The 17,942-nt window shown below is 34.4% G+C and overlaps 3 protein-coding genes across 3 annotated transcripts; 1 reads left to right on the top strand and 2 right to left on the bottom strand.

Annotated features, from left to right (window-relative positions):
• Positions 1 to 1,266: 1,266 nt before the first annotated feature.
• LOC132282195 (uncharacterized) lies at positions 1,267 to 2,220 on the bottom strand. The gene is made up of 2 exons (XM_059783810.1): positions 1,958 to 2,220; positions 1,267 to 1,882 (listed from the first exon to the last, which is right to left on the bottom strand). The coding sequence occupies exons 1-2, from the start codon at positions 2,218 to 2,220 to the stop codon at positions 1,267 to 1,269; spliced, it is 879 nt and encodes a 292-aa protein (XP_059639793.1).
• Positions 2,221 to 5,863: 3,643 nt separating this feature from the next.
• Positions 5,864 to 6,721, bottom strand: LOC132284437 (uncharacterized). The gene has a single exon (XM_059786553.1). It carries the CDS (start codon positions 6,553 to 6,555, stop codon positions 6,028 to 6,030), a length of 528 nt encoding a protein of 175 aa, XP_059642536.1. The 5' UTR covers positions 6,556 to 6,721; the 3' UTR covers positions 5,864 to 6,027.
• An 8,142-nt stretch (positions 6,722 to 14,863) lies between these two features.
• Positions 14,864 to 17,435, top strand: LOC132282194 (loganic acid O-methyltransferase-like). The gene is made up of 3 exons (XM_059783809.1): positions 14,864 to 15,086; positions 15,299 to 15,964; positions 16,809 to 17,435. Exons 1-3 carry the CDS (start codon positions 14,943 to 14,945, stop codon positions 17,148 to 17,150), a joined length of 1,152 nt encoding a protein of 383 aa, XP_059639792.1. The 5' UTR covers positions 14,864 to 14,942; the 3' UTR covers positions 17,151 to 17,435.
• The last annotated feature ends 507 nt before the right edge of the window (positions 17,436 to 17,942 follow it).

The following is a 17,942-nucleotide window of genomic DNA, read 5'->3' as shown; positions in this document are numbered from 1 at the left end:
ACATAGGAATGGTGAAGATCACTCTATGTCCAACTTTCAAATAAAATAACTTGTTCGGTCACAAGTACCGCATGCTATCACTTTTTCACTATTGTTTTAAAGTATGGAGGCACCATTTTCTTCTAATTGAAATTGAAGGCTAAGGCTATAAAATGGATCTCCCGACACTGTAATTAGGTTCATCGGCTTCATCAATTTCTACTAGCTTAGGAAGATCATGTAGTATAAAGAAAATGAGAGTGAGATCAGTGAGAGACAAGTAACAACTAACAAGTATTACAATGTACTAATTTTTCCAAATAAAAGGAGAAGATGTAGTCCTGTAGACATGAGATGGTCCCCTCACCCCTGCCTCATAGTTACATGTTCTCTTTAGTAAGTTTTTCTAGGAATTACTTACTAAATAATAAATAAAAAAAGCTTCACAAGTAAATCATATATATATATATGTTCGAGAGAAGTGACATAATTTTATGCAAATAAAGCTAAAAGTTAGGTCTATACGGAATTCATTTAGTAATGCACTCTCAAATTAATAATAATAGGAGTGAAGGAGTAACACCAATTAATGATATTTTATTATATTTTTTTGGCTATAGCTTCCAATAAAGTAGCCAGGTCATTCTTCCAAACTCAAGGTTCTTTTATACCAAAAAAAGAAAAAGAAAAAAAAAATTGAAAAATAGGGTGAGGATGCAAGAATTTTTATAGAACACCAACTGAAAGGGAAAGGCATGGATCTGAAATGAGTGTGATGGTTAATATGGTAGGTGACTAAACCACCATATTATGATGCCATCTTTTGTGCATTTTTATCAATTTGTTTCCTTCCTACTTAAACAGATTGATCACTTTCAACTAATCTTCAAAATCTGCGAAGTAATCAGAAACTCACTCATTCAGATCTTCAAACTTCATTTAAACAATAACGTGTTCTCCACTGTTCTTAGGTTTGTAATCACTAAAATTCAACATATCAACCAAGAACTTCTTGCTCACCTATTCATAGAATTGTAAAGACAATTTCAATTAAAATTTTGAAGTTTCAATTGAAGATAAGTCAGTAAGTTCCAATTTTCACAACAGGGGAACAATTTTCCAGATGGGAAAAAGAATTCAAAAAAATCAAAAGAATACATGAAAATGGAAGAGAAACTATCTGGAATGAGTATACCTGTGTGTCATCCTAAAAACTGTAGTGAACTCTCCCACCAAGCTGTCTTTACACAGAATAAACTTCATGGACACCATGAATGGAATGTGTTATCAATTAGAGATCACTAGTGGCTCATGCTCGTGGTTGCTTCCAAACCACCAAAGATTGAACCTAACATCATCAGTGGCCTCTTTTTCAAGAGGCAATGTGAGATTAACATCGAATGTGTTGTGAATAACAGGAAGCTCTTGCTCTACTAACACACTCTCTTTGGCTCCGCCGCTTTCAGAGAAACCGGCATAATGAGCCCTCTTGTGACCTCCCAAAGCTTGGCCTGATGCAAAAACCTTAAAGCAGACCGGGCATTTGTGCTCCTTGCTCTTTTCCAACTCCCAACTCGTCACAGCCACTCCACCAAGTCCCTCCTTGGGTGAATCCTCACTGCATTCATGCTTGTCAAGCTTGGAATTAGCTTCAATACCACAGAAAAGGTTTGCTTGGATAGATTTTTTGCAGCGCTCCATCTTCAGCACAGAGCTGCTATTGATTGTCTTATGGCTACCTCGGTGGCCTCCAAGTGCTTGGTAAGAGTGAAAGACCTTGTTGCAGGCCCTGCACTCGTAGTGGCCTTTTTTCTTATAATCAATTGAGATTTCATAGTCAGGAGCAGCCATGTTTGTTCTGTCACAAGAATTTTCCCCCAATTCAGGATCATGAACATCAAACCTGTCATTTTTACTCGAATTAGACTTCATCAATTCTGAGTCAGCTTGATCCAATTCAAAATCCTTCTCCAATTACACTTCTGTAGATTCCATTCCCTTCTGGATTTCAGGATCACACAAGTCAATTCCAGATTGATCATTCTGTTTAAGCTTCTTCAATTCATCATCCCTTGGACACCCATCAACAGAAACTTCCAATTCAACATTCTTTTCATCATCATTCACAAATCCAGAATGAAAATCACTAAATTCAGATGCATTCTTTTCAAACAAAGAATTCCCAGAACCCGAAATAGAAGAATAAAACTTTTGTCTTGGTTTCTTCATCTTCCAAGTCATAGCACCATCACATACTAACATCCCACCATCTTTTAAAACAATTCCCTTCCTTCTATTCCATGATTGAGCTTTAAAAAATCATAGTTATTCTCTGAAGACTCTGTAACAGAATTAGACTCACCCCAATTCTTCACACCCCTAGAAAACATCATCAAACACTTAGCGATCTCTTCTACCTCCTCAAGATCATAATCAGTTAAAGATTCATTCAAATTAAAACTTGTTATTTCTTCTTATTTTTTTAAAACTTGAACCTCATAAATTTTTTTCTTCTATTTTTGTGTGCGCCTACTAATTATTTCTTTTACAATGGTTTTTCTTTTGTTCTCAATAACTTCAATCGGCCATGTTGTAACTAAGGTTCGTAGTCGCGGTGTAACAAAATTAGGTCCATATGAACAATACGTAACATACTTGACTTAGGGTAGGATATGTATACTAGGCTTAAGGCCTATGGGAGGTGTGTGTGTGTATATATATATTAGTGTATTTTCCTTCTTGTAAATTACACGTATGTATATGTGTATATATTACTATTATTATTACTGTTTAGTTATTATTATTATTACTTTTATTATTAATTGATTTAGTTAACCTGACTTAGGGTAGGATTTAGTACATGTAAATATATATGTGTATATTGGTTTGGAGGGTTTTCTTTTACGTGAAAGAAAACTAAGGCAAAGAGAGGCAGCGAGAATTGATACACGAGAGAGAGAGAGGGAGGAAGGAGAAGGCGACGGAAACAAGGAAGAGTGGCCGGCGGCAACTTGAAGGTTGCCAGAGTTGGAGAAGGAGACTGGAAAAGTTATAATTGATTTTCAATCCAAAAATCACAAAGCAAGTTATTTGTTCTCCTCCTCCCCTTTGTACCGATAAACCTTACATCTTTTGCTAGACTTTAAGGATTAATATCAATAAATTTAATCCATCTATTTGCTGTGATTTGGTCTGTAATTGATATGTATATGTGTGTGTGTGTATATATATATATATATATATAGGATGATTGAACTTGCAAATTAATATGTTAATCTTAAATTTTAATACCTCAGAATGTCTAATTTATGTTGGTTATGATTTATGAAAATCAATTGGGACATACATGCATGTTATAAGACCCAAAACGATAGATAACTGTCCCGACACAGACCTGTCGGACTGATTTTACGAGCCAATGCTCGAGCACAATGCTGTTTGTGAACCAATGCTCGAGCACTGAGAGTTCCGTGACCTACACCAGGGGGACACATTATTTTAAAACAATAATTTGGGGTTTTGTCACGAATAAGTAAAATAAAATTAAAACAAGAAAGAAATAAAATCTCAAGTGAAGAGAATCCACCACCACATATCTATATAAATAAATAGTTTAATTTCCTGTTCTTGTAAAATCTATTTGACCACTTCTTTCACTACCTCTTACTTGCTAAAGAGAATAAATAGTGGCCGACATTCTTTGTATGTACATTATTTGAACACCACAAAGAATCCTTATTCCTCTAGAAAATGTATTATAAATAGTGGCAACTATTCTACGTATTTACACTACATTACTATGTACACTAAGTGGCATATCACAAAGAACACTCCCTCTATTTCCACCAGCTTCTAAGTAAATATTGGCCGACATTCCCGTATGTCCATTAATCGACCGTCACAAAGAATCAGTCCTTTACACTTTGGCCTAAAATTCGTTGAGAAATGTATATTATTAAGATTTACAAAACTACTATATTAATATAACAAAAATATATATATACATTTATCTAAATATTAAATATAGTGATTTCATCAACTCCTTAAACTAAAATATTAAAACAAAAATAATAAATACACACAATTAATTAATTTTATTGAATGACAAGAAATAACAAAAACATAAATACAAGGATTGAGCATGGAGCAAGCACGCCCTGGTGTGGATTATTTTCTTTTTCTTATCTCCTCCTTTTCCCCCATGGACAATGACATGGTGTTGATTGCTGACTTGGAATGATGATTGGATCAGCACCAAAAAAATCTATAAAACATACTCCTTATTAACATTTAAATAACATAAAATTATTGATTTTGTGCGTGTCAATATTATGTTTATCTAATAATTATGAATGATAGGATTATAATTTAAAGTGTCTAAAACACTCTTGCTTCTCTTCCCTCTACTCCATCTTCTGTCCATTGGATAGACGAAAATTTATGAAGATTGAAGATTGACTCATCTAAATCTTTTTTTCATCCCTTTTTGTCGTTCTTTTATTTTTATTATTTTTAAAATAAGTTCCAAATTTATTTACTATTCCTAATCTTTCCTCCACCGCGCTTTCTTCACTCCTATCAAACGAATTATTAATTTATTTGATAATAAAATTATCTTACTTTCTGAAAGCAAAATTTAAACCGATGGTCATATGTATAATAAAACCTTTTTTTTTTCTCAAGTTGTTCAGATGTTTATGTGTTATATTACTTAAGTTTGATGTGATTTTATCACCCCCACAAACTTTTACCTTCCAAAATGATGCTTTAATTTGACAAGTCGACACTCACACACCCAAGTAAGGGGTGAGGCTGGTCCTATTTTATTACTCGTATATTCGTAACCATCCACGAATAATCTCAATAACACCTTTAATAAATAAATCAGGCACTTTGTAAGGCCCTGTTTGGGTGTGCCTCTCTCTGTGTGTGGCGTTATACTATCTGATATGGACCACAAAAGCCCAAAGAATAATGATGGCTTCTGGGATGCTCTCGGCCCAACACTTCGGCTTAAGTAGAGTTTTTATAATTTTATTTCTCAAAAAAAATGCCTCAATTCAATAATTAAATATAAAAATAGGGCAGTCATATATAGTTTTAAAATTGCATCTATATGGTTCACCTATTCATATTTTAGTTAACAAATCATGTGAAGGCATTAAGTTTCTCCATTCTAATAGAGCAAAGGTGTAGTAGCCCCTAGTTTCACTGCTGATATGCCTATTCTCTGATATCTTTGAGATACAAGAAGCCCTGTGTTTAATTTCGTTATTCTTATCAAGTCCCCTTATGCCAATTATAGGTTTAAAATTTAGATACGAAGGTTGAATTTTTTTTTTTAGTCAATTTAGACTCATCATACAAATTTTCACTCATCTGCAAAAGATTAAGCACTAAATTTTTTTTATTATATAATAAATAGTTTGAAAAAGTGACCGCCAAACATTTACTTTCTAACTTAATCTATTGGGTAATACTAATGCTGCATCATTGCAGTTACATCAAAATGAAGTGATGATTAGTTGTGATATCCATTTGTAATAGATCCGACCGAATTTTTGCCACTTAATTCAGAAGCTTAGACTATTAGGTAGTGACCAAATGAACGGCAATAGCTCAACTTGTATAAACCGACTCCCCAAAATGAAGCCTCAATATAGACATGGGTGCTGCACATACTCCATGGAACAGTATCCTCTAACATTAGACTTGTTTAGCATATCAGCGGATTCAGCACCTATAAATATATTATCTTTTACGTGTTGATGTCATGAGGATGTGCATTCATTCGATTTTCAGTTATTTATTTATTTATATATATACAAGAAAAACATAAATACGATACAAAAGCAAAAATGAATCCGCTTGAAATAGAAAGAAATTAACCACACAAATTTTGTTAATTGTAATTCTGAAATTGTTCAATAAATTCACAGACACATTAATTCTTCCTCTCCCATTTTTGGCAAGAAAACGAGTATACAAAAAAACACCGCCCACCACCAAAACACGCAGGCACCTAGACTAATAAATATATTTTGTTCATCATCTCGAACAAACTGGTTCTTCTGCTATAGTCTCTAACAATGGCTTCTTTGACCTGCACATAGACAACCTGTGCTTGAACTCCAGCGACGAGTACTCTTCAATATCATCCAGATTCAACTTGGGCACACCTGCAGATTCATTCACTGTCATTGCCGGCGGCTCACCGCCCTCCGGCAAGATCCTGAAGTTCCCACCGGAAATCCGTTTGGCAGCCGAGTTAGCGGCCATGAACAATACACCCATATCAGCTGCACTCACCACAGAGTTCAATCTCTTCATGGGAAACATCACATAAACATTAGCCATCTCCAGATCTTCATCGGCACTCAGAGCCGAAAATCTCCGACCCATTTGAATGGACTGAGAATTAACGAGGAAGCAATTCGGTGTCTCTAACATTAGTTCTGCTGCTTTGATGGGTTGGTAGAATTGTTGGATTTGGCCTGTTGGGAAGATCACTTTTATTGCTCTGTTTGTGTGCTTGCCTGTTGGGGCTGTTAGTGTGCAAGATATGTAGTTGCCCATGATATATATATATATATATATATATATAGAGAGAGAGAGAGAGAGAGAGAGAGAAATTTAGAGAAAGAAAGAAGAAGAAATGATGAGAGATTGAGGGAGGAGGAGGAGGAGAGTTTGAAGAGAATGGTTTGGGAATAAGAACAGAGAACTCTGTTTTGGAAGTTGTTGGGGGTGTATGCGAAGTGTGTGTGTGTTTATATATATATATATAGGAATGGGTGGGAAAAGGCTGAAAAAGTCTGTTATGGACGTCAATTTCCGAGAAAAGTATTGAGTAGAAGATTCGGAGCCAGTTGTGTGGAATGGGTTGACACTTGAAATGTTTTTTGATTCCGCGTATGGCGAAAGTATGAAATGAAAACATATAAAAAAAAAAACATGGAGTTTGGAGAGTACATATGTCTAGTTGGAGACACAAACACTCTTTCCTCTGTTAATCCGTGTGGAGCCCACATTTTGTTGAAATTTCATATTAATTTCTACACTATTAAAATCATTCTTTTTTACTGCTAGTATTTGTTTTTGGTATTTAGAAGTAATGAGCTACTTATATACTATATACTAAAAGAGTTGAGTCCACGCTTTCTCATATTCGAGGAAATGAATATTGTTGTGATATTCGGAAGGTGAGGTTGTGAGAACGATGTGAGGGCTTTATTATTGTGTAGTGGGTGTGTGTTTGTTTATTTATTTAAAATATTAAGTTATTGAGTAATGTTGTATTTTTATTTTTTTAAACATATTTTAACTTCATTCAAATTTAATGTGGCTATGTGGATCCCACTTGTAACACCGTGACATTATGTGGTGAGTCTCGTACCTTCACTCCACATCTTTCAAATTTGACTTTTCAAAATGTATCAAACACAAGTAAAAAATGTCAGTAACTTTTCTTTAAGACAATGTGAATAATGACTAGTAAATTTAATATTCTATATATATACTAATAGTACCTTTGAGATTGTTGTTGGAATATAAAGAAATGTAATTTAATATTCTATATATACACTAATAGTACATTTGAGATTGTTATTGGAATATATATAAAAAAAAAATGTTTTTATCAATAAAACGGTTAAAAGATTGCTTTCTATAAAATAAAATAAAATAAAAAACATATTAGATGTTTGGTGATTCATTATAATAAATATTTTTTATAATTAAATAAATTATTTTTTAATTTATTTTGTAACAATATTTTTTAAAATATTTTTATTGTTAATTTTATAATAATATCTTTTAATATAGGATGTTACATATTTGATAATAGAAATTTTATTAAAATTAGTCACATTTTATTAGCCAGACCTGCTCGCAAACTTTTGACAGTAATTACATAAATTTGACTAATTACATTAATTGATCAAGAAGGGTTGACATTTCATGTGATCATATTATTTGTTGGTGGGTTATGAATGAGAAAGCTTGTTTTTTTTTTTAACGAGGGATGCATCATTCTCTCTAGTCAAGGTTTGTCAAACCATTTTGTAGTACATACAGATACATATATGTAGATATGCTATCTACATATATATATATATATATATATATTGAGGGGAGAAAGGCGGTGCTGGTGGCGTGGGCCGCGTTTTTGCTGGCGCTGGCAATGAGCAACTCATCATGTGCCTGACGCGTAATGTAGATAAATCATTCTCACCACTGTTTAAATCAGCTTTTTCATTCTCACCACTATTATTCAGGATATTGTACTTTACTAACTAGCTAAATTATCTCCTTTGTGAATGGTACAGTACCATAATAATTAATCTATGTACGACATATACTACGTACTAAGTTAAAAGGCCAATCATTAAATAAACCGACAAATGCGTCCAAAGAATATGGTTATAAATTTGGAAATCATTAAATACCTTTTATTAGCAGTTAAAATTTTAGGTATGAGGATCAATTATTTGATGTTAAAATAATACGTACTACAGAATGTTGGTTCAGGAGTCTATCTCACCACCTCATTCTCATTTGTGTTCATTCGTCACGGGGAATCAAATTATTGTTCCAACCTCTGGGAAGGGGTTCTCTTAAAAAAAAAAAAAAATTCCCTCTAAGTATTTATAGATATTAATCTTAGGGTAAAGTACATTGACACCCCCCGAGGTTTGGGGAAAGGACAAGCAGAGGAAAGTTAGCATGTTTTTGGACAATGAGACCCCTTCAAGTTTGAAAAATGGACAAAGAGACCCTGAAGATGGTGAATTGACTTTATTACCCTTTTAAATAAAATTAACATTTTAATTGACTTAAATACCCTTTGATTAAACCCAAACCCGAAACCAAACCCGAACCCGAACCCGCCTGCGTATATTATACAGTTCACCAGAGGAGAGAGAAGGGAGATCAGATGGAAGGTGGTTGTGGCCGCGGTGGTGGGTGTAGAGAGAGGGGGAAGAGAGGGGCGGCCATAGTTGAAGAGATGAGGTGAAGAGGAGAGAGAGGAAGAAGCATCGGCAATGACTGCGACAGTGGGGTGGCGGCGATGACTATGACAGTGGCGGCGAAACCCAGAAGCACCGGTGAAACCCTGAAATTGCCGGTGAGGACCAAGCTCCGATGACGATGCGGCCACGGACTGAATAGTGTGGCGAAGTTTAGAAACCGAGCAACAAGAGATCGATGAGCAAAAACAATCCGGCGAGGACCAAGCTCCGATGACGACAAGGTTCAGATAAGCACAGTCCGGCGACCGTCACCTGCAAGGCCGAGGAGGCTGAAGTGGCCATCGCTTCTGCCGTCCGTTTTGAGTCCAATTAGAGCCCTTTTCCGTGCGAATGTGAGAATTGGGGATGGTGATGTGCACAGATGAGGGGGTGATATATATGTGTGTGTGTGTGTGTGTGTGCGTGTGTATGAGAGAGGGGAAGAGGGTGGTGGTGGCGGCGGCACCGATCTCATCCTCAAATCTTCCCTGCAGGCTCAAACATCAACTCTCTACCGCTGTCAAGAATGAAAGACGCCGACGTGGGGAACGTCTCTGTCAATCCCAGTCAAACCCGGCTTGTCCAAGGCCGAGTTCGCCGCTCGAACCGAGGCTGAGCTCCGGTGAGGTCGAGGAGGTGGCAGTGGCAGAGCTCCTTTTTGGCGTCTTCTTTAGTGGGTGGTGATTATGGAGGTTGGGGGTTGGTGGAGATTGGGGGCGGTGGTGACTGGTTGTTGGTGTGTGTGTGTGTGTGTGTGTGTGTGTGTGTGTGTGTGTGTGTATAAGTATATATGAAAAGGGTATTTTGGCCATTTAAGTTTTAAATATTTTATAATTAAAATTAATAAAATAGTGAAGGGTAAAATGGACTTTTCACTTGATTTAAGGCTCTGTTTGGAGGGCAAATTTCACAAGGAGGTGTGTTTGTCCAAAAACAAGCCAACTTTCATCTGTCTGTTCTTTCCTCAAACCTCAGGGGGTCTCTTTGTACTTTACCCTTAATCTTATTACTATTAAAGCATCACATCAATAAATTATTTGACTCATTAAATACACTAAAAGTTAGGATACTTTTTAAAATATCTAACTATGTTAAATTACAAATTTACCCACATAAAAAAAACTTTATTTCCCTCTTCTCCTCATTCCCTTCAACAACCCCAAAACCGGATCAGTCAATTTCGCTGATGATATTGCACGCAGCTTGGGATCAACGCTTGAACAACAGACCCAATTTGCTCCTTTTCTTGTTCCGCCATTGACAACTCTCTCTTTCTCTCAAACCTTCTCTTTCTTTCTCTCTTTCTATGTCGTTGCAGAGAGTTGTGTGTCGCATCGAATTAGGTTCACAAGAATCCGTTGAAAAGTGGCGAACAAATGTTTCAAACCTTCAATCAACAAAACTGTTCAGCTTGAAGCCTTCAAATCAATTAATAATTCCAATGCTTGGTGATGGCAATCAACAAAATTATTCAGACTCTTAAATATATATATATATATATATATATATATATACGAGAGAGAAGGAAGAGAGGGGAAGAGAGAAAAAAAGTATTTTTATGTGGGTAAACTTGTAATTTAACATAATTAAATATTTTAAGAAGTGCCATATCTTTTAGGGCATGTTTGGATTGGCTTTTCAAACGCTACTTTTGGCTTTTTGGACTTGAAAGCTATTTTGAGTAGTGTTTGGCTAATTTTTTAGAAGAGTTTTTGTACCTTAGAAGAGCGTTTTGAAGAAGCTGTGTACCCCCAGCTTTTCTAAAACGCTCTTCTTTCAAAGACATAGAAAGCTATTTATGAGTTTAATGAAACTTTTAATATTCCAAGCGTACCCTTCTATTTAGACAGTGAGAAAATAAAATTACAACATATGCCATTATAAAAAGACGTCTTCCTCCAAAACCCTAACGCAAATCAAACGACAATTTTTACAACTCAAGCGCAGTCGATCTAAAAGTTTATCATCATATTCGGTAATTACGTTGATTCTTCTACCAAGGTCTGCTACACCCCTTTTTTTTTTTCCCTCTCTATATCAATCTAGGTAATGATAGTCTCTGAGAAGTAAGTAAAATTTTAAGGGCCTAGCACAGTATAAGAATTTTTTTTTTGTTTTTTTGTTTTTTTTTTTTTTATTTTTATCTCTTGCTTGATTAGGCTTTCCCCCTCCATTTGACTTGATAAATCAATCCTGGTCCTGGCTTCTCCCAATTCCTTGATAGTAATTGTTTCTGTCTTGCCCCCCAAACCAAACCACCCTATGCCGGCTTCTAGTGATTGACTATCCGAAAAATAGGATCAATCACAACGGTTAAGAGCACTTTCTGAACAGGAACATTCTTTAATTTTTCTACTTCTTCAATATATTGCTAATTAGGTATCAAAATCCAATTTTTTTCATGGATAAAAATTTTTCTCAAATCCCAATTTTTTTTGTTAGGATTTGATTTATATTTCATGTGTTACATATATATATATATAGGAGTTGAATGTTGTTAAAAGTTCTAGTTTATAAGATATATATGTGTTGTGTGTGTGCGCGCGCGCGCGCGCGTGCGTGTGTACATGTGTATATATTATATTAACACATCGGAGCATACATGGGACATATCGAGATCCAGCTACAAAATTTGTCAAATGGTGTTTACATTCTCTTAATTATTATTATTATCATTATTATACTTTTTGATATTGATAATAATTTTTCATTATCAGTGAATTTATTATTTTGTAGATAAATATTACTTGATTGATGTTCACTATCCAAATATAAATGGGCTTTTTAGCACCATATAAAGGAGAAAATATCATCTTGTTGATTGAAAAAATTGATATTTCGACCACAAGTACTACTAAGATGGGAGTTATCCGAAACTTATGCCTAGATAAATATTTTATTTTGTTATATTAATGATGAGATGAATTGGTAATTTTTTTTTAAGCACAATGTATTGTTGGTATGTGAAATTAAATTATATTATATTGAATTTGTCTGTGCTTAGAAAAGAGTTGGGTATGAAAAAACAGTTAACTACTATGTTACCAAACAATCCAAAATAACACTCCATTTAAGGGTAAAATAATTATTTCAGTAATAAAAGAGCTTTAACAAATATTTTGCCACACATTCAGAAAAACTTTTCTGATATTAAAAGCTCTTCTAAAATATAATTTCCCAACACTAACACATCAGCCAAATGGAAGTGATAACTTATGATCTCTTTCTCTTTTATCTAAAAGCAGAAGCAAAAGTTATGCCAAACGAGCCCTTAGTGTATTCAATGAGTCAAATATTTGTTGATGTGATGCTTTAGTAGTCGTGAGATTAATACTTGTAGATATTTGGAGATAATTTTTCTTACTGAGGATCCTTGCCCCCAACCTCTTAGTAGTAAACTCGGTACTTAATAAAGGTACGGTTATGTTTGTTAGCACTCAACCAAATTTCTTGTTCACTTGTTTTGGTCACTTTGGAATTGAAACGGATGATTGACTAGTCATAAATTTTCAACAACTTCACTTTTATTAGATCTGGTCTTTGTTTCGATTGTGGAACCAACCAGGAAAATAAAGAGAACTGAAAGGGGAAAAAGGATGCAATTTCCTCGTATTTTCTCTGATGTTTAAAAGAAAAAGAAATTCCTCAAAATCAATTTTTTATCAAACAAGAAAAAATTGTCTGATTTTTATAAGATAGGACGATTAAATTTATTTCAAAAAAATGTTATCATCTTTATTTATTATTTTTCTGATTTTGTAATTATAGAATATTGGACCATCAACTGTGAATAGACAATTTTTGTTTGTTGAGTTGTATTTTTTTAATTAGTAAAAGGAACTTGTCAAAATTTATTTTTGATGAAATAAAAGAAAAAAAGAATTAAATAGAGAAAGGGGAATGATGTATAATTTATTTGTTTGCTAAATTGTGTCATATATCCTTTTGCTTGCATTTTTTCCGTAATACGAGTAGTGAATTAAGAAGAAAAAAATCATTATTTTTCTCCGATGAGGTAAATATGCGACTCAGACACGTCATCACCAGTTTTTGGCCCACTTGGAGTTCAAATCCTAAAAGGAAGGAAAGGTTTAATCACCTGGTCAAAATAATAGAGTATTAATTTCTGTTTTGATTGACCTTTCATACTTCTAGATGAATTTAGTTTTAAGACTACTTTAGTCCACTAATCTAACAACTCATGTGGTAGGTTATAATGGTAATTCATGTGTCTGTATTTTTCCTATAACGCATTTTTGATATAGTATATTGTAATTTTTTAATATATTGTTGAAATTTAAAATTAATTTATTGAGATAAAATTTAAGCGGGTTGAAAATTTTTTTCAATGTATTTAAATACACCTATCCACTTGTATGTTATTTAAATACGATCATATTTATAATATATTAAATATAAGTTTTCATTTATTAAACAGTACACCGGTACCAGTGTACGTATAGCAAATAAAACCAGTCTTTCACTCAATCAGACTTTAAAAGTGATGGACTAAATTGAGTTTAATTGTTGATTAATGTTAACATTGTCTATGGCGTTATAAAGCTGCAACCTACAAGACTTGAGGACGGTCATGTAGGGGCTGAGTCCGGTTGACACAAACAAACATGCGTATACGCCGAAAATAGTGGAATTTCTATTGACCAATCATCTTTCAAGCTTTTAAGTCATCCACAAGAATATTACTCTTGGAAGATCAATGCACTGCCACCCACAAGAATGCGTCTATATATGTGTGCTTATACATATATATATATGTGTGTGTGTGTGTGTGTGTGTGTTTGTATATACATGTATATACTTGCAAATGTGACATGTGAGCACTGTAGATCATGGAAAATAGATTCACACATCTATTAGGTGAAAAAGTACCGATCATCTTTGAAGTCTCCTAAAATAAATTATTGGATAAACTTTATTTTTAAGAGCAAAATACACAGGATTGATATTGAAAATGACCATAAATGATATTAACATGTTGAGCCATGCACAGCATAATTTTATCTGAACTTACATATTTTAATTTCTTTCTGGCAAATTTAAAATAAATAAATCAGAGTCATGAAGCGATGTGATAGGATAATTTGGTTAATCTTTTGACCTAAGGAAAACAAATAATAATAATCAATAATTAAATTTTGGGGCAAAGTTGTATACTAGTACAAGCCAGTGATCCATGTTTTAAAATTCTACAGCAGATATACAACTGGTGATACAAATATTAAAAACTTTGCATCGAATCAGTATTTTAAAATTAAAAGAAATTTATTTTAAAATTTTAATTAATTTTTATTTTAATTTTTAATTCAAGTCATGGACTCTGTGGGCCAATTTTGATTCGACCATGCCAATTATGTCCACTAAATAAATGGCCGCGATCACCTCCCCATACTAGTTTGGGCCTGCACCAAATTATTGGCAGAGTGATTGGACTTGAACGAACACAAGAACCATATTTCCCCACATTTGTCCTTCATTGATGCTAAACATTGGAAGTGGTCCACCCAAATTAGGATCTCAACATCCTCATAGAAGCCAAATGTTACTTCCGACTCCCCAATATTAAATACAAGAGTGGTGATATTTGGAAAACGAGTATCAGAACATTAGCGATGCCAACAAAATTATCTTTTATTTGTATCCCCGGAGTCATGCCGGGCCTTATCGCCACCAGATAGATGTTTAGGAATCAGAAAAATTGACCTGCAGACGGCAAGCCAAGCTATTATTTTTCTTTTGGATGCTCATTTGCAACTCCTAGGTTTGAGGTTAATTAGAATATACCTGCTGCTACACAATATTCTTAGTTGTTGTCAAATGATTCATTTACCCAAAGCCAGCATATGACTCTGTAGGAAAACTAGTATATATACACGCAGAGTCACACTATTATTTCACTGTGTTTGTGTGTGTGAGAGAGAAAGAGAGAGAGAGATGGCCGATACATCTGCTAAACCCATGAATGGTGGAGATGGCCTTCATAGTTACACTCATAATTCCACTTATCAGGTATACATTTCTACATGGATACAATTTTTTTTTTTTTTTTTTTGGACTGATTTCGTCACGTTCAACTTGTAATATTCAAACTTTAGTTCAGTCATATATACAAAATATAAGGAAGTAAAATCCTACACTTCCTTACCATTCGTAAAGATGACCAATCAAAACTTGTAGGTTAGACAATTTTACTTTTAAGAGTTGGGTCCAAGTATCACTGCTCTTCATTAATCTAATTATGCACTAGCTAGCATGATCACGGAAATACTAATCACTATTGCAATTTGCAGCGATGGGGAGTGAACCTTGCCAACTCCATGATCAGTGAGGCGATTGCCGAGCTATTTGATGTAAATCAATTCAAAATTACTTCTTCAAATCATTCATTCAGTGTTGCAGATTTGGGATGCTCTGTTGGACCTAACACATTCATCGCGGTGTCAAACATCGTGGAATCCATTAAACTCAAGTGCCAATCTCATGGTGTTCCTTCAGAAGCCATAGAATTCCAAGCATTCTTCAATGACCATAATTCCAACGATTTCAACACCCTCTTCAAGTCTCTGCCTCATGACAGGCAATACTTTGCAGCTGGTGTGCCAGGCTCTTTTCATGGCCGGTTATTCCCGGACGCCTCTCTCCATTTCATCAACTCTTTTTATGCACTTCAATGGCTCTCCGAGGTCCCAAAGGAGGTGGTTGACAAGCAATCACCTGCATGGAACAAGGGGAGGATTTACTATACAAATGCTCCAACTCAAGTTATGGAGGCTTACTCAGCTCAATATGGTACAGATATGAAGTCTTTTTTTAATGCTAGGGCACAAGAGCTTGTCTGTGGAGGTCTCATGGCACTTCTCATCCCATGTCCGGCAGTTGGGATCCTTCCTTCCCACAGCCCTATTATTGCACTTGCGGATCTTATAGGAGCCACTCTCCTTGACATGGCCAAAATAGTAAGGGTTCTTCCAAATTTATTTACCCAGTATTTATTTATTTGGATAAATTACATTCACAGTCTCTCATAGTTGACCTAATTATATCCAAATAGTGGCTAATATCATTGTCCACCCTTGTTAATGCCCTTAAATGACTTAATAATATGAAGGAAAAAAAAAAATTTGGTACAACATGAAAAGACAATACATTCCAGAGGTTGGTAGTTAATTTGAGGAGTGCACGGCAATGCCCGACCAGATGATGTCACCCCAAACCTAAGGGGTAAACGATGATATTATGTCTTATTTCGATTACCGTGGATAATTTAGTCAAACCTAAAAGGGTTTCAGTGTAATTTAACCTCTTTTTTTAAACAAAACTTGGCTTAATAAATTTGGTTTTGTTTGACCAATCTAAAAAAGTATATACCATATGTTATTTAATTCCAAAAGAAATAATGGCAAAAATTCTCACCTCACATTCGGAAGGTTGGGAGTTCGAATTCCTTTGAGTCCACTCTCAAGAAACATGTGTTATTGAACACATGACTAAATGTGCCCGATAATAGGTTATGAAATACTCTAAGAGACCTTCCATCACCTCGTCACCAAAATAAAATATGTTTTTTTATCTTATTTATTTATAATCTTATTTTTAAAATATATAACAGACGGTCCAATGAATATGACACATCAATTGTAAAAAGGATGTTCTTCTTTATATATATGGAGGCAAGTAATATTACTTTTTTAAAAAAATATTCCTTCTTTGTATGAAATTGATCAAAAACCCCATAGTAAATAATATAAGAGATGAACTGTCTTTGTGACTCAACTGAAATTGAATATGACCTAATTGAAGGGATTGGTGAGTGAAGATAAAGTGGACTCGTTCAACTTCCCCAAGTACAACCCAACCCAACAAGAGTTGGAGGAGCTGATAGAGGAAAATGGATGTTTCAGAATTGTGAAAATGGAAGCTCTTGTTCGCGACCCTAAAATGAAAGAAGCAGCTTCTGACATCAAAATGTTTGTGCCTCATATTAGAGCTGCTTGGGAAGGACTTATCAAAGACAACTTCGGAAGTGAGATTATTGATGAGCTCTTTCATCGTTTCACCAACAAACTCTTGGAGACCTTCACTCTTGATCACACAAGCTTCGAGAAGATTGCCGAATTATTTGTCCTTCTCCAGCGCAATTAAACCTAATTAGAAGCTTCAATTTCACATTGGAACTCTACTATTGTGATTTTTTATTTTTTCGTCTTGTGTTAGTTTTTTAATCAATTACAATAGCGAGTGCGATTTTTTATTTTTAAATTTTTTTTGTCTTGTGTTAGTTTTTTAATCAATTACAATAGTGAGTGCTCAACGGCTGTTGCAATGTTTTACATGTAAATGAAGAATATGGACTTTTTGGGCAGGAAAATACATTTAAATTAGAAAACTCCAAAGGTTAAAGCTTACCGTAAGCTTGTTTACTGAAAAGAAAATAATAAAAGTGTCGATCAATTTTTATTTAACACATTGAGATGTGATAGAAAATACTCTAAGCGGGGGAGAGAAATTACTTTTATCAATTACAAATAAAGAATTTTATTGGACGCTATCTATTGGATTCATCTAAAAAAAAATCGATAGGACATTGTAGCATTACTGTTGCTGAAAAAACCAAGCTTACAAACTATGATGTTTAGAGTTTGTCCATAAAATTAAAAGCCAACCAATAAAGAATTTATTGAAATAAGGTTTTTATCTTTTTTTTTTTCTGGAAAGTTCAGAAAATATATTGATGTATTTAGTATTTACAAAAGCAGATCTGGCCTAAAAGAATGAGGCCCACAACACAAACCGTCCATGATCGAAGAAAATACAAACTTGTCAAGCATTATGTAACCCACGAACAAGCCCAAGTAACCACATATGGATAGCCCAACTTACACTAAGATTAACTCAGCCCACCAATTGGGCAACCTGAAATTAGTTATTTCAATA

The sequence above is a fragment of the Cornus florida genome, unplaced genomic scaffold (genome assembly GCF_030987335.1).
Source record: "Cornus florida cultivar Cherokee Brave unplaced genomic scaffold, ASM3098733v1 CherokeeBrave_3.0.0_Hap2_Chr11, whole genome shotgun sequence".
NCBI lineage: Eukaryota > Viridiplantae > Streptophyta > Magnoliopsida > Cornales > Cornaceae > Cornus > Cornus florida.
The sequence above is the reverse complement of the archived record's forward strand: the minus strand, read 5'-3'. Positions and strand labels throughout refer to the sequence as shown.

Excerpts from the sequence above, each read along its gene's own strand:
- LOC132282195 (XM_059783810.1), bottom strand. The coding sequence starts at position 2,220 with ATGACTTGGAAGATGAAGAAACCAAGACAAAAGTTTTATTCTTCTATT. Across the intron at positions 1,883-1,957 it reads GGAATGGAATCTACAGAAGT|GTTTGATGTTCATGATCCTG; the intron begins GTAATTGGAGAA and ends TAAAAATGACAG.
- LOC132284437 (XM_059786553.1), bottom strand. The coding sequence starts at position 6,555 with ATGGGCAACTACATATCTTGCACACTAACAGCCCCAACAGGCAAGCAC.
- LOC132282194 (XM_059783809.1), top strand. The coding sequence starts at position 14,943 with ATGGCCGATACATCTGCTAAACCCATGAATGGTGGAGATGGCCTTCAT. Across the intron at positions 15,087-15,298 it reads ATTTCGTCACGTTCAACTTG|CGATGGGGAGTGAACCTTGC; the intron begins TAATATTCAAAC and ends TGCAATTTGCAG. Across the intron at positions 15,965-16,808 it reads TCCTTGACATGGCCAAAATA|GGATTGGTGAGTGAAGATAA; the intron begins GTAAGGGTTCTT and ends ACCTAATTGAAG.